The 17,031-nt window shown below is 36.5% G+C and overlaps 1 protein-coding gene across 1 annotated transcript in view; it reads left to right on the top strand.

Moving 5' to 3' along the window:
* Positions 1 to 17,031, top strand: part of Atr (ATR serine/threonine kinase) — a 95,095-nt gene that overhangs the window by 56,545 nt on the left and 21,519 nt on the right. The window contains exons 29-35 of the mRNA XM_021207218.2: positions 361 to 525; positions 1,842 to 1,933; positions 5,924 to 6,015; positions 6,242 to 6,419; positions 7,232 to 7,411; positions 8,340 to 8,499; positions 12,978 to 13,157. Of these exons, the coding sequence (XP_021062877.1) occupies positions 361 to 525; positions 1,842 to 1,933; positions 5,924 to 6,015; positions 6,242 to 6,419; positions 7,232 to 7,411; positions 8,340 to 8,499; positions 12,978 to 13,157 (1,047 nt within the window). The remainder of the gene's footprint in view (positions 1 to 360; positions 526 to 1,841; positions 1,934 to 5,923; positions 6,016 to 6,241; positions 6,420 to 7,231; positions 7,412 to 8,339; positions 8,500 to 12,977; positions 13,158 to 17,031) is intronic.

Consider the following 17,031-nt stretch of genomic DNA (forward strand, 5'->3'; position numbering starts at 1 on the left):
TACAAATACTGGAATTAAAGTGTGTACCCCATACCCCATTCACAAATTATGAGTTATTTGAATTTTAAACTATTTTCATTTGTACTCAAAGAAAATTTCAGGATATGAGGTTCTCTGCAGTGTTCAGGATCATTAATAGTTACTAATGTCATTTTGTATTTAAGTGGACTAAAAGTGTCAGAATACCTGAAAATTTACTGTGATTTTTGCCTCAAAACAATTATTTCAGTCTTATTTTCAGTAAAAAGTTTTCGAATGCTGTTTCCATATGCTTTTGGCTTTATTTTTTATTGTATTTCTCCCTCTTAATTGGGATTTTGTTTTTGTTTTTGCCTATTTTTTTTTAATGGATGAACAAAGAAATTGTATGCTGCTATGCATGAGCCAGATGGAGTGGCTGGAGTAAGTGCAATTCGGAAAGCAGAGCCATCCCTGAAGGAACAGATTCTTGAACATGAAAGTATTGGCTTGCTGAGGGATGCCACTGCCTGTTATGACAGGGCTATTCAGCTAGAACCAGACCAGGTAAGATGACCATTTAAAAGCTGCTAAGTAAGAATGGTGGCGGTCTTGGTTTCAAAACCATATTGCTCAGTGTCATATGTATCTGGAAAATGTTTAAAGTTAAACCTTAATTTCCAGACCATTAAAACTTAGAGACTTGTCCTTTATGGTTTTGGAAATTCTTTCTAATGCCAAACTTCTATGACTTTAAAAATCCCTTAAATTAGGGCTATGTAGATAGCTCTGTCAATAAAGTGATTGCCATGTATGAAGACCTGAGTTCAGTTCCCAGATCCCCCATAAAAATATCAGGTGTGGTGCCATGCACTTGTAACACCAGTACTGGTGGCGCTGAGACAGGCTGATTTTTGGGCCTCCCTAACTAACCAGCCTAGCAGACTTGGAGAGCTGCAGAGCATGAGGAACTGATCTTAGACGGGGGTCAGGGGCGTTGCGGTGGATAATGCAGCTCTTGAGAAACAATACCCAAGATTGACCTCTGGTCTCTACACACAACAAGTGTACACATGTATCCCCACACACCACTAATACAACAAATACAGACAGACAAAAGAACTCTCTCAAATTAATTAGAGTATATTTATACTGATAAGTACATTTAGTAATTCTATAATGTATTTTTTTCTTTTATTATTTATTTATTTAGAACAAGGGGAGGCATGGTGTCATGCAGCTCAGTCTTGCCTCAAACTAACTGTCCTCTCGTGATGTTCGATTTAATTAAACACATGATGCTTACATTATCATCTTAACAGAATGTAGAATCTTTTTGGATATGAGCCTATAGGCATGTCTGTAGGGTTATCTTGCTTGCTTCTGTCAGTGGGTAGACCTATCTTGACTGTGGGTAGGACTATTCTCTGAGGGGTTCTTGAATTATATGAGGTGAAGAAAATGAGCTAAACAAGTGCCTTAGAAGGATTGTCTCCTGGGTGTGTTCTAGATCCCATCAAGTTGGTAATTAACATTAGCCATGATATTAAAACTCCAAATCTATATCAATAATGTTATATCTATTGACTTAGTATGCATAATCTTAAACAAGATGCTAAAAATATTGATACTTTATGTTCTCTATTTGATCTGAACCAAAAATTGGAACAAGTATGGAAAAATATAATAAATTCAACTAAAATTATTTTTTCCTGTACTTTCAGTATGTTACAACATTGGTAGTGAGTGCCACTACATAGCCAAGCCAGGTAGTTGCTAAACTAGGAAAGGTACATATGAGTGGGAATATAGGAAATTAAGATATTCTTATTTCCTCAGCTATATTTGAAAATTATTATCTTAAATGTTTTTGTAATTTCTAGATCATTCATTATCATGGTGTTGTGAAGTCCATGTTAGGTCTTGGTCAGCTGTCTACTGTAATCACCCAGGTCAATGGAGTACATGCTAATAGGTAATGTTTTATTACAGAATTGTTTTCTTTTTATTCTGGATAGGAACGTTTTGATTTGTGAATTGAATGGTTTTATATTCACTAAAGTAACATTTTATATGTTTTTATGATGTTGGAGATAGCACCAAAATTGTTGTAGGGCAGGATTTTGTGAGAGAGGCATGCATGCGTGGAGGCCAGAGGACTTCTGGGACCCTTATGTTGCTTCTCAGGTACCAGGCTTACATAGCAAATACCTCTCTCCACTAAGATTCTTGCTGCCCTTTTCCTACTTTTTAATCTTTCATCTCCCTGTTAATAGCTTAGCTTTTATTCATAGAGTCTAGAATCATTCTTGAATAGATTGTTCTTTTGTTTTGTTTTATTTTTCAAGACATAGTTTCTCTCTGTAGCCCTAGCCATCCTGAAATTCATTCTGTAGACCAGGCTGGCCTCAAACTCAGAGGTCCACTTGCCTCTGTCTCCTGAGTTCTGGCTTCAAAGGTGTGAGCCACAATGCCCAGCTAAATTCAATTGTTCTTTAAGGCAGCAGCTTTTCAGGGTTCACCTGTCATTCATACGAATAGTTATCTAGCTTCAAAACTCATCAGAGTTCTGACTATAGTATTAACACCAGTTGTTTATGCTGGAAATTTTTTTGAAATACTACCATAAAATTGATTTTATCTAAAAGATCCATAATTATGAAAACAGTCTTCTTTTACTAAAGAGAATGGATTTATTGTGGTAAATTGTACCATTCCTCTAACAAAAAAAAAAAAAAAAAAAAAAAAAAGTTTGCTCATGGCAAAGATGAAGATTGAACATTTATTTCAATTGAAAGATTAATGAGGAAATTATCTCTGCTCTTGAAAATATTTCTCCCGGAGAGCTAAACTCCCTGTTTTGTTATATATCCCACACCCCAGCTATTCTAGGCAGGCAGATTTGATCCACAAGCTAATTAGAGAATCAGATTGTGTTTGTAGTTAAATACTTTAAAGCACCCTATCTAATTTCTGTAAGTTAAAATCTGGGATTAATAAGGACCTCCATTCTACATTGAGACAGAAACACTCACTTTAGTGTGATAGTGAAGCTCATGAAGCAATAGAAGTTATGCAGACGGAGGGAGATTGCTATATGCTGTTGGTGTTTTTCTGCAAATTGAATCAATAAGGGACAACAGGAGTCTGATAGGGGACTTTGTGGTAGCACAGATTGGTGTGTCAAGTTCTTTAAAATATATAATATAAAATTAATCCCTCTTGTTTTCTATCTAGAACCTAATACATCTCAGTGTTTGGGTTGTGGAAAGGCTCTGGTTATGTCAATGAAAGGATACTGTATCACAGTAACGCAAAATGGTCAACAAGGGCTCACATTATTCTTGGAAGGTCCTCTATTTGCATTTAAACTGTTCTTTTTCTGTGCTTAATCTACACATAATTCCATTTAATTAATTTATTTATTTTAATATTCTCATCTTAGTCCTCCTTAATCCTTAATCATCATTTGATTCTTTTGATATAAAGCTTGAGATGACACATCTCTGATACTTCAATAATAATTATATTCTTAATCCTGAAATTTTGATACTTTGGCATCTGATGCTAAGCTTTTAAAATTATTTTCAGTTAGACTTTAAAAATTTAAATGTTCATTACTTCGCACTTAGCCTTGTTCTACATTGGCTTCAGTAATATTAATATTTAGAAATTGAAGTATGTTCAATATAGTGCTGTTTTTAGACTTTTGGGAAAGAATGTTTTTCAACAGGTCTCATGTAGCCCCAGCTGGCCTCAAGTTCACTGTGTAGCCAGGGATGACCTGAACTTGTGGTCCTCCTGCCTTCACCTCCCAAGTTCTGAGATTACGGCTATGTAGCACCACAGTGGGTTTAAATGAACCTAGGGTCTTGTGCATGCTACACAAATACTCTACCAATTGGGCTTAGTCCCAGCCCTATTTGTAGACCTTTAAGACTAAATGTTATTAAGTTATTTGTCATATTTTGTGATTTTGCTATAAAAAGACCAAGGAGGACATTTAAGGATATTGGTCCTAATCTAGACTTGCTACTTTGTTTTGTTAAAATCTGGGATTAATAAGGACCTCCATTCTACATTGAGACAGAAACACTCACTTTAGTGTGATAGTGAAGCTCATGAAGCAATAGAAGTTATGCAGACGGAGGGAGATTGCTATATGCTGTTGGTGTTTTTTCAGTGTTGTTTGTGTTTTAATAATACGGGTATACAAGTACCTTTATGTGATGCCATTAGATAAGGAATCATCATTTTTAAATTTTATATATATATATATATATATATATATATATATATATATATAATTTGAATATTGTCTATAAGTCAGATTCCTTATCCAGAATTATATACTTAAAAAACTGAAAGGCTAGCTACTTCTGTGCACTCATAATCCAAAATATCATTGTTTAATCTAGTGTCATCCTAAGTAGAGTCCTTAGAGGAAAATAGCCCATTAATTGGGGATGGGTGACTATTAGTTTCTTTTTCTATTGCTGTGATAAAACATTGACCGAAACCAACTTGGGGAGGAGAAGGTTTTTATTTTGGCTTACAAGTTACTGTTCATCATCAAAGGAAGCCAAGGCAGGAACTCAAGGAAGGAATTCAAGAAGGAATAAAAGAGAAGAAACTGGAAAAACATTGCCCCTAATTAACGACCAGTCTCATATTTACCTAACTTTCTTATGCTGAACAGACCCACCTGCCCAAGGATAATACCACCCCTAGTGCAGTTGGGCACTCCTACAGCAATTAGCAATCCAAAAAAAAAAAAAAAAAAGCCCACATACATAGCCACAAGCCAATCTGAGGCAGTTTCTCACTTGAGGTTCCCTGTCCTCAGGTGTGTCAAATTGACAACTAAAGGAACCAGAACAGTGACACTACCTGTATTGCAGTTCCTCTGGAGGTTGAGACAAAAGGATGACATAATAAATCTAGGACTTTGGGACCAGCTTTGCTAATATAGCAAGGCCACCTTTTAAGAGAGAGACAGAAAGGGGGAAGGAGAGGAAAAGAAAGAATTATTACTGATTTTGCAAATCTAAAATTCCTGAATAACTGAAAATAGACTAAGAAAACATATATATTATAAACTGTTGATTATTTTTTATGTTTTAAATAACTTTCTTAAATTTTCTATTGGATAGCCTATGCAGGCCCCAACTGTCCATCTCCCCTACCAAAAATCTCAGGGTTTTTTTGGAAGTGCTTTCTTTACTTTGCCTTAAATTAGTTCTCTTTTGTTTGATCTTGTTTTAAGTTAAGCATACAGATAATTTTATAGAGAACTGTGTTACTATTGGGCAATTAACTCTCTTCTAATATATGCCAAAATTCATTTTGTCACAAAAAGTCATTTTTAAAAATATCTATCAGAAATAATTAGAAAAATATCTATCAGAAATAATTAGTGCAAAATGCTCGTTGGGTAAAGGCATCTGATACCAAATCTTACTGAGCTGGGTTGGGTCTCATTAACCTACATGGTAGAAGAAATGAATCTGCATCCACTAAATTGATTTTTTACCTTCATGTGTGTCCTGTGACACATATTCATAGCATACTAAATAAATGGATGAATGAATAAATATATGTTTCGTTAGGGGGGTTTTGTTCAGTTGGTTGCTTGGTTAGTATTTTTGTGACAGAGTCTTGCTATGTATCTCTGATGGCCTCAAACTCATAAAAATACACCTACCCCTTCCTCTCTGAGTGCTGGGATGAAGGGTTATGCTGTCGTGCCTGGATTAACTTTTAAAGTATTAGGGGAAAATGTTCTTCAGCATCAAAAGACTAAAATCTTTTTGGTTGTTTTGGGTAATTACTTTGTGTCATACTATGAAATACAATATAAATGTAACAGAGCAGTAAATAAGTAAAATATCTAAACCTATAAAAATATAACTGCTGCTTTAAATGTAAATAGATTAGAATGTGGTTGATATGCTTCTCTTAATAGGTCTGAATGGACAGATGAATTAAACACATACAGAGTTGAAGCAGCTTGGAAACTGTCACAGTGGGATTTGGTAGAAAACTATTTAGCAGCAGGTAAAGTTACTTCTTAAAGTGTTAGTAGCTTTTCATTGCTGTAAATATTCCAATTTAGATATTTAACAAATTCCCAATTATTTTGACCCATTTTATGATTGTCTGTTTAGTTGTTTGAAGTAGAACAGAACCGTCTGTTGAGTATTTCTTCTGATTCTCTTATAAAGTGTAGCAAAGCCAGCTTCCTGGACCCTCTCAGCACAGCATTTCTTGACTTGTTTTTCAGACGGGAAATCCACAACATGGAGTGTCAGACTTGGACAGCTACTGTTATCAGCTAAAAAGAGAGACACCACAACTTTCTATGACACACTGAAACTGGTGAGAGCAGAACAAATCGTCCCTCTCTCAGCTGCGAGCTTTGAAAGAGGCTCCTACCAACGAGGCTATGAATTTATTGTCAGGTATTTTGGGGATACCACTTTTATATTTCTCCTTTATATATGTCACCTAGGAAAATTTTTACATGTAAATAATATAATGTTTTTGGTATATTGCTTAACAATACAAATTGGCTCTTTCATTCTTTTTTAATTATCCTAACATAGTCTCCTTTAAGTCTATTTATTCACTTGAGGAAAAATGGTAAAAATAAATGCTATAATTGAAGTACTATAAGTTGAAAAGCCAAATACAGTTCTTTGTTAGAATTTATTATATTTTGTATGATCTTCAATATTACCTTAGTGAAAACAGATATTGGATCACTGAATTTAATTTCATTCTGTAGCTACTCAGCTATGTTTTTTGTGCCTTCAACACCGAGTCATAGACAATAAGATAGTATGACTATCATGGCTTCTATCACCTAGATAAAATTAGCTATCACTTTACAGGTTTGTTTTTTTACTGTATTTACTATACCAGGCCCTATTACATTACATTACTACCAGTGTTATATAAATATTTCATATTCATTTATAATGAATATTTTATTTTCATGTTGGCAGTAAAGTTTAATTCTCATACATTTGAATTTAGTTTTTATATATCCTTCAGTTTAACAAGAAATCAGGAATGACATCAAGGTACTGAATGGTTTAACGTAAATACGTTGTTGTTTACACTTAAGTTTAATCATATAAAAGTTGCCATTTATATACCAAAAAAGTGTTAAAAGTTTACTTTTTCATAGCTGATCTAAAATGAATACTTACTATCTGAGGTTAATAAGACTGAATATTGTAATATTTTAACATGTTCTGTCTATCTTCAGATTGCACATGTTGTGTGAGTTGGAGCACAGTCTCAAACCACTTTTTCACAAGTCTCCAGATGACAGTTGTAATGAAGACTCTCTGAACTGGGCAGCTCGACTTGAAATGACCCAGAATTCCTATAGAGCCAAGGAGCCTATCCTGGCCCTCCGGAGGGCTTTATTAAGTCTCAACAAAAGGTTGCTCATAGTACTTAAAAAAGTCAATTGTCTTAAATTTAATATATGTTCATACTTTCTTGGGAAGTGTTTTTCGTTCTACATCTACATTTTCTGTTTTTAGTTCTGGGAACTCATCACATAGTTGAAACAAACTTAGACCATAGTAATGATTTTTACTAAGGACTGGAGAGCTTGCTCAGTCCATGGTTAAGAACACTTGCTGCTCTTTCAGAAGACCAGGGTTAGGTTCTAGGCACCCACATGGTGATTTACAACCATCTGTAACTCCAATTCCAAGGGATTGGATACCCTCTTCTGGCCCCCATAGGTACCAGGCACACATATAATGCATATATATATATATATATATATATATATATATATATATATATATATAGACAGAGTACTTATATGCATAAAAGTAAATAAGTAAAACATTTTAAAATGTTTTTTAAAAAAAATCTAAAGAGTCGGTTTTATAGCCAAGCATGATATTTCATGCCTATCTCAGCATTCAAGAAGCTGACAGAGGAGACATTTCTTAGATGTCCAGTGAGCCTTCATAGAAGACCTGTGGAAAAAATATGTGTGTGTATTTTATCTTCAAATTTTTTAAATGTAACCAACAAACATATCTTGGGAGGTGAATACCAACACAAGTCAAGAATAAGGTCTTATGCAAGGATAAGTCTAAGTGGAGTACCTGCCTATCAAGTATTAGACTTTGGGTTTGATTCTTGATATAAAAGAAAAAAAAAAAAGGCAACAACAAAAGAATAAAGAGAGATAGACTTATAAGACACAAATGGAACAATTTGTTTGTTGTTGCTTTACAAAGTAAGAATTGAAATAGTACACTGACAACATTCTATGTTGAGAAGAGCTGTTTAAGTTATTGAATATACTTACAAACATTACTTTTCTATGTTTTGCTACATTTTTTTAGGCCGGATTACAATGAAATGGTTGGAGAATGCTGGCTACAGAGTGCCAGGGTAGCTAGAAAGGCTGGCCACCATCAGACAGCCTACAATGCTCTCCTTAATGCTGGAGAGTCACGACTTGCTGAACTGTATGTGGAGAGGGCAAAGTGGCTGTGGTCCAAGGTATTGGCCAAGGAAACCTCATCAGAAAATGTTCTGTTGGAATTGTACATGTCTACCAAAATCCAGCTGGGAAATCCTTAATCCAAATTCAGAACTCTCTTTCTGTCACTTGTCTTCATTCTCTACTGTAGTCTAGGTAGAAAGACTGCTGCTGCTGCTGTTGCTGCTTCTTTTAGTTTTATTTTTATTCATTTTATATATGTAAGTACACTGTTGCTCTCCTCAGACACACCAGAAGAGGGCATCAGATCCCATTATAGATAGATGGTTGTGAGCCACCATGTGGTTGCTTGGAATTGAACTCAGGACCTCTGGAAGAGCAGTCAGAGCTCTTAACTGCTAAGCCATTTCTCTGGCCCTGAAGACTGCTTCCTATATTCTGCAGTCCTCAAATAAAATACCTATTTTAAGTTTTATGGTAATGTTCTCTCAGTTTTCATCTGTCCTACATATTTCTGAGGAAAATGACCAATTCTCACTATATTTTACTTTCTGGAGGTATATAGGATATATGTAGTAAGTCCTCAGTATATTCTTCATAAATGATTATAACACCTTCTCACTTAATGACTTTGGGAAGAAACACTTCTGTGTGGACATGTCAGTGTTACATGTCATCACCTGTCAGGAAAGACTAAGCTTCAGAACACTCTCCAATCCCCCAGATTCCAGCAATAGAAATAGGAGCTTTTTAAATATATGAACTAATTTTATGTCTCATATTTAAGTGGTAATTACTGGTTTAGAGTTAATAGTAGGCACAGCCTGTTTTGCAGTTAACATTTTGTAGCTCTGTGTGATGCCATATGTGATTGTAGAAACTTAGTGATGACTAATAGAAATAGAGGACAGGGGAGATGTTTTCTATACTGATGGGGAAAGTGGTAATCGAGCCTGTGTTAGATGATACCAATGTTTGTGTTGCTAAACTCAATGTGCTCAGAAGGCAGTTCATTACTTAATAATACCTATTTCTCTTTTCACATTGCTTCTTTTTCTGAACAAGCCACATTTCCATCCCCTTATCTAGAACAAATCTGGGCTTTTATCTTAAACTCTTCCAGAACCTGCACATCCACATCCAGTCTTAGGCTAAGTCTTTGCTGTTTAATTTTAGAAATGTTTTTTGAATCCTCTCTCTTTTTCCTCCTATTTTAATTAATGCCATTATTTTCAGCACCTAAGAGTAAACAGCCTTCCTAAGGGTCTCACAAGTTCCCTGTTTACATTACTGTAGTCTGTGGCCTTTCCAAAATGCACTTGGAAACATACTGCTTCTTTAAAAGATTAAACTCTTGGGCTGGTGAGATGGCTCAGTGGGTAAGAGCACCCGACTGCTCTTCCAAAGGTGCAGAGTTCAAATCCCAGCAACCACATGGTGGCTCACAACCATCCATAACAAGATCTGACTCCCTCTTCTGGAGAGTCTGAAGACAGCTACAGTGTACTTATATATAATAAATAAAAAAAAAAAAAAGAAATGCATTAAAAAAAAATAAAGATTAAACTCTTCTAAATAGTTTTCATACATTTTGGATTAAGTGTGAACTCTTGGAAATACACAAGTCCATTTCTGGTTGAGTGCTGTCCCATCCCTTCAGCTTCATTTGTCCCCGTCTTACAGATGCTTTATTTAAGCTTCACCTAAAATGAGACTGCTGCTACTCAAACATACTGGGATTATATCCCAGTAAGCTCATTGTAAATTGAAAAATACCTGAAAGTCAGAAGTACATTTATATCCCAAACCTAGCAAACACTGAAGCTTGGTCGCAGTGTTAAATTAGTCCCCTTCTTCAGCTTGGCTGTCCATCACCTATGGCTGCAAATATTAAATGGAAAATCTCAGAAATGATCTATAAACTTTACCACTGTAGTGATCAATTCTTAAGATATTTAAATGATAAATTACTACAGTGTTTTAATCTTTTATTGTACCTTATTCATAAATTCAACACTATGGGTAGATATATTTGACGGAAAAAAAACCTAGCATCTGTAGGATTTCTACTGGTAGTCTTGGAATATACCTTTTGCAAATAAGGAGGATTTGCATACTGATAAGTATCAATTGTTTACTTTTATCAGTATGTAGACTGGCATCTGTGCTCACTACCACTGACCAGAAACTGCTTGATCATAGATCGTAATTTAAAGTATTGTTTCTGCTTGATGTGATATTATAGGCCTGAGATAGTACTCAGGAGAAGAAAAATCAAGGACAGTCTGGTCTAGGTAAGAAATGTTATGCCAACTGGGATCATATAGTGACCACATTCCAAACCCTCAAGCGCCAAAATTATGTGTTTCTTCTAAGGCTAGAGAAATGGCTGCTCATTAAGAATATTTGTTTTGGGGGTAGAGAGATGGCTCAGCGGTTACAAACACTGACTGCTCTTCTAGAGGTCCTAAGTTCAGTTCCCAGCAACCTCATCATACCTTACAACCATCTGTAATAGGATCCAGTGCCCTCTCCTGGTGTGTCTGAAGACAGCTACAGTGTACTCACAAACATTAAAAAAATTATATATATGATCACAGGACCTAGATTTTAGTCCCAGCATCCACATGAAATGGCTGAAAACCACCTGTAACTCTAGATCCAGGGGATCTGACACCCTCTTCTGGCTTTTGAGTACATCATACATATGTGGCACACACACTCAGGCCCACACTTGTATATTTGTACACATAGAATAAAACTAAAATGCCATTTACTAAATTGCATGCCAGAAAAATTTCTACACATTGACCAGATTAAGAAATTTTTTTTCTGTTTAAGATCAAAATCAGATTTTTTTTTCTTTCCTGACTACTGCTGGCTCACTCTCTCCCCCTCCCTATCTTACCCCCCACTTTTTGGATTTTCAAGACTGTTTATTTGTGTAGCCTATATGGACCAGGCTTTCCTTGAACTCACAGATCCACCAGCCTCTGCTTCCCAAGTGTTTCCTGCTCTCTCTTATTTATCTGTATCTTTAGATAGATTTGGGGGACTTTCTTTATCCCTGAAAATACCCGTCTATAATTATATGTTATAACACTCAAACATTTTGGTGTTTTACATAGTTTGTTTCCTTAGTTGATTGTGAGCTTGTTTTATTTTATTCTTTTTGTTTGGTTGCTTGGTTCTGTTTTGTTGAGACAGATCTAACTGTAGCAAAGGCTGACCTTGAACTTGTGATCCTCCTACTATCTTCTGAGTAGTACAAATATTATAGACATACATCATCACATCTAATTAGCTATGAACTTTTTAAGCCAAAGATTTTATTTAAGGTTCATTGTTATTCCAGATCATCTACATATATCTTCAATTCCTGGTACTTTAATTTTAAAATGAATTAGTAAACAGATGAATTATTAAAGAGTTCTACATGAAATGAGTCAGTGCTTCCTTATCTTTTTATTTATTTATTTATTTATTTATTTTTAATTAGATATTTTCTTTATTTACATTTCAAATGTTATCCCCTTTCCTAGTTTTCCCTCTAAAAACCCCCTATCCTCCCTCCCTCCCTCTGCTCCCCAACCCACCCAGTCCTGCTTCCTGGCTCTGGCATTCCCCTACACTGGGGCATAGAACATTCACAGGACCAAGGGCCTCTCTCCCATTGATGACCAACTAGGCCATCCTCAGCTACATATGCAGCTAGATCCATGAGTCTCTCCATGTGTTTTCTTTGATTGGTGGTTTAGTCCCAGGGAGCTCTGAAGTTACTGGTTAGTTCATATTGTTGTTCCTCTTAGGGGGCTGCAAACCCTTTCAGCTCCTTGGGTACTTTCTCTAACTCCTTCATTGGAAACCTTGACCTCTGTCTAATGGATAACTATGAGCAACCACTTCTGTATTAGTCAGACACTAGCAGAGACTCTCAGGAGACAGCTATATCAGTCTCCTGTCAGCAAGCTCTTGTTAGCATCTGCATCTGTCTGGGTTTGGTGGTTGTTTATGGGATGGATCCCCAGGTGGGGCAGTTTCTGGATGGTCATGCCTTCAGTCTCTGCTCCAAACTTTGTCTCTATAATTCCTTCCATAGGTATTTTGTTCCCCCTTCTAAGAAGAATCGAAGTATCCACACTTTGGTTTTCCTTCTTCTTGAGTTTCATGTGTTTTGCAAATTGTATCTTGGGTATTCTGAGCTTCTAGGCTAATATCCACTTATCAGTGAGTGCATATCATGTGTGTTCTTTGGAGATTGGGTTACCTCACTTAGGATGATATCTTCCAGATCCATCCATTTGTCTAAGAATTTCATAAATTCATTGTCTTATCTTTAATACGGAGTGGTAGATAAACTTGAATTTACAAGTGAATTTGAATTGAGGCAAGGTTTCTCAATGTGGTCTGGTGGCCTCAAACTCAGAGATTTGTCTGCCTCTGCCTCCAGAGTGCTTGTATTAAAGGTGTGTGCCTGCACAGCCTGGCTAAGGATATATTTTTAAATTAAAGATGTATTAATTGACTTCCTTTTTAGGGTGACGTTCACCAGGCACTTATTGTTCTTCAAAAGGGAGTGGAATTATGTTTTCCTGAAAATAAGTCCCCATCTGAGAGTAAGCACATGCTAATCCATGGCCGGGCCACACTGCTAGTCGGCCGCTTTATGGAAGAAACAGCTAACTTTGAAAGCAACGCAGTAATGAAGAAGTACAAGGTAAGTATGTGTATAATGTAAACCATTGGTTTTTCTTTTAATGGATACTGATCCTCCTGCCTAACATAAGTGCTAGAGTTAGAGTCATGCACCATCATGCCCTGTTTAATCCACAGCTGAGACTTAAACTCAGAATCTTGTCCATGTTAGACAAATACTTTACCAACTGAACAACATCCCCAGCCCATGGAATTTCTTTATAAAAAAATAATGTAATATCTCTACCAGGTATTAAATTTTAGAAGATAAAATTATAAAAGACAAACATCCCAGTAATGTGTAGAAAAAAAAACAGAGATGCAAATTCAAAAATACCTAGGACTTTTATTATAAAAATTTGCCACAGACAGACTTCACTTGGGTCCTCGATCCACGGGTAAAACTCAGGGTTCCAGTTGCAGGCGGGCAAGGAGTTGGTGAGAAATGACAAATAGAAACACAAGGGAGTGTTGTATCTGAATGTAATTTGTCAAATTGAGCATCAAACTTTTAATACAGAAGAAAAGAGGGAAGTTAGGTGACACATCAGCAAGGTACAATGAGGTTACCAGATGCTTAATGACTCTTACACAAAACAGAGGAATGCAAACACAAAGACTGGCAGGAACTGGGCAATAAAACAACTGAGACAAAGTCAGCTCTATCTAAGGTCAACTATATTCTTAGAAGCCAGGTGTGAGGTCTTTACACTCCCTGGGCAAGGGCTTTCATACCGGAGTCATGGTTCTAATTAGGGAGTTCTGCTCTAGCTAACCTCATGAATAATGCAAGACGCTAAAACCACAGCCTGATCTACTTCCTCAACCATTGTAAATTCTTGTATATAGGAGCGACTTAGCTTTTATTCTAAGTGATAATGTGGGGGGACTTTCTACTAAGTAATGTAGTCTGCCATACATAACTAAAATAAGAATTCTAAACTTACTTTGCTAAGCTTGCCCTGAGATTTCTAACTCCATGTAGTAGATAGTAATGTCTGATTTCTCTCACTGTCTCTCTTACAATACTAGAGGCAATTCTGAATGCCACTGACTAGACAACATTCTTACTGAATTCAAAGCCCATGTTCCACTCAAGGACTACCTAGGGCATTGGTGAAGGCCAGGAAACAAAGTTCAGTTTTGCTTAGGTATTTGGCAAGTCATTGCTTGGAGGCACCTATAATAAAACAATGCTGAAAGAAAGCACCTAGATCCATTCGCAAGGACAAGTTTGGAGCATTCGTTATACGTGATGCCACGGTTCCAGGAGACTAAGTTTCCGTGAAACTTTTTGCCTCAGGACTGCTTCTAAGTTTCTAAGCCTGTCAAGCAAGTCACTACTGGAGTGGATGTAGCAAAAATTGATAAACTAGAATTTTTTAGAAAATATATGAATATTTTTCACAGCTAGAGGTCAGAGAGTAGATCCCCAATGAGTAGAGGTTTTTGTGGGGTTTGTTTTTTGAAGTGATGATGATGTTCTATAATGTTTACTAATGGTTTCCCAACTCTGTTTAAAAAAAGAAGAAAAAAAAAAAGCACTTCAAAAATATGAGTTTGGTGGCGCACGCCTTTAATCCCAGCACTTGGGAGGCAGAGGCAGGCAGATTTCTGAGTTTGAGGCCAGCCTGGTCTACAAAGTGAGTTCCAGGAGAGCCAGGGCTACACAGAGAAATCCTGTCTCGAAAAACCAAAAAACAAACAAAAAAGTGAGTTTGAGGATGGGTTGTTGCTCAGGTGTGAAAATGTTTGTCATATAAGCACAAGGACTTGAGTTGGATCTCCAGCATCTACTTTTAAAAAACCAGGTGTTAATAGAGTAATTGACCCTCAACTACCTACCCTGAAGTCCAGGAGGCCCTGAGATACGTTCCCTGGCACTGTCAGCGAGAATAGTGGCTAACCAGCCTGTAAACCTGCACACCGTAGGGGGAAATGAAAGGATCAAGAATTCAAAGTCACCTTTGCTTCACCCACTCACCTGAGCTATATAAGGTGTGTCTGAAAAAGCTGGGTGCCACAGTATGCAACTGAGAATACCGTAGGACTTCCTGACCTGACAGTCCTGCTGAATCAGAGCTTCAGTAAGAGACTGTCTCCAAAAATAAGGTTGAGAGCAGTCAAGGAAGACACCAATGTATGTGCATGCACACATGTACATCTGGAAATGTACATACATATCCGCACAGAAAATAAAGTGTGAGCTTTATACATGTGAATTATACTTAGGCTTATTTCTTTTTAAATTACCTAAATCTAATTTGTGGCACACGCCTTTAATCACAGCACTCTGGAGGCAGAGTGGTAGGGGGATCTCTGAGTCCAAGTTCATCCTGATCTATATAGAGTGCCAGAATAGTCAGGGCTACATGGTGAGACACTAGCTCAAGAAACAAAAATAGATTAAAAATTGTAACTTTAAAATGTTTTATTATATTTTTTATTTGTGTACATGTTTGTTTGTGCTTGGCATACATGCATAATATACATTTTAATTCCTTAAATACATTTCATTATAAATTATGTGTATATGTATGTGTGCAAGTGGAGGTATCTAAGAACAGAGGGGTGTCAGATCCTCTTGAGCTGAGATTTTAAGTGGTTGTGAGCCCCCTGTGGGTACCGGGGACCATGCCCTACAGGAGCAGCAAGTGCTTTTAGCCTTGAGCCGTCTCTCCACACCCCTTTTAAAAGTTTCTTAAAATACAAAATGAAATTATATACCCAGTCTACAAGTAACTAATGCCTGGACCACTAGAAATCTGTGTGAGGAAAAGATAATCTTTTAGCTAATCTAATTAGCTAAATTTACTTCGAAGTGGATTTAATATGCCTGAACTGAGAAACTAAACTTATAAACTTAAATAAAAGAAGAAGGAAATCTTTTTTACCTTAGTTTAGGCAGAAGTTTCTTAGGAAAAAAAAAAAGCTTTAACCAAAAAGAAAGCCTTATAAGTTGGAGTTCTATGAAAGTTAAAGTCTACTGTAGAAAAACACTGTCAACAAAGTAAAAGGGGATGGTGTTGACTGGGGGAAAATACACTGTGTCTGTACCAGCAAATTTTTATGCAAATTATAAAGAACTCAAGACAAATAACTCAAAACCTGGAATAGACACTTCTTAAAGAATACATACAAATGGATAAAAGACACATGAAAACATGTTTAATGACATTAATTAGTAGTAAGGTACAAATTAAAATCACAGTGAGGTAACCACTTGAAAGTCTAGAATGACTTAAGTCTAAAAGGCTAGCAAACCCTTATTGTGACAACTGGGTCCCTTCTCATGGTTGGTAGCAGTCTAAAACATAATATATACATACTATAATACCAACCACTCTGCCTCTAGGTATGTATTTAGATATATAATTTTATATACTTAAGGTACATAGTTGATATGAAAATTATACCTCGGAAAAAGAGATGTGATTTTTCAAAAAGTAGAGCTTAGGGGGCTGGGGAGAAGGCTCAGCAGTTAAAGTGATGCTGCTCTAGTATGAAATCTGGAGTTGGGATTCCCAGAAACCTGTGTGAGTGCTGGGAGCAGTTCACCTGTAATTCTACCCTAGGGAGGGCAGAAACACATCAGCCTAGAGCAAGCTACCTATCAGTGCTAGCCATATTGGCAAACTCTTAGTTTGACTGAGAGATTCTGCCTCATTAATCTGATGAGTAATTGAGGATGGTCCCAGAAATAAAGTTCTGGCCTTCACTTATACCCACACATGGGCACTTTCATGAATATACATTCATACACCACACACACAAGAGAAATGGAAAAAGAAAGCATAAAGTTAGAAATACCATTTAGGATAGCATCAAAAATATAAAGTACTGGGGTTGGCAGTTAAGCTCAGTGGGAGAAGGCCCTGGGTTCAGTCCTCAGCTCT

The sequence above is a fragment of the Mus pahari genome, chromosome 10 (genome assembly GCF_900095145.1).
Source record: "Mus pahari chromosome 10, PAHARI_EIJ_v1.1, whole genome shotgun sequence".
Classification (NCBI taxonomy): Eukaryota; Metazoa; Chordata; class Mammalia; order Rodentia; family Muridae; genus Mus; species Mus pahari.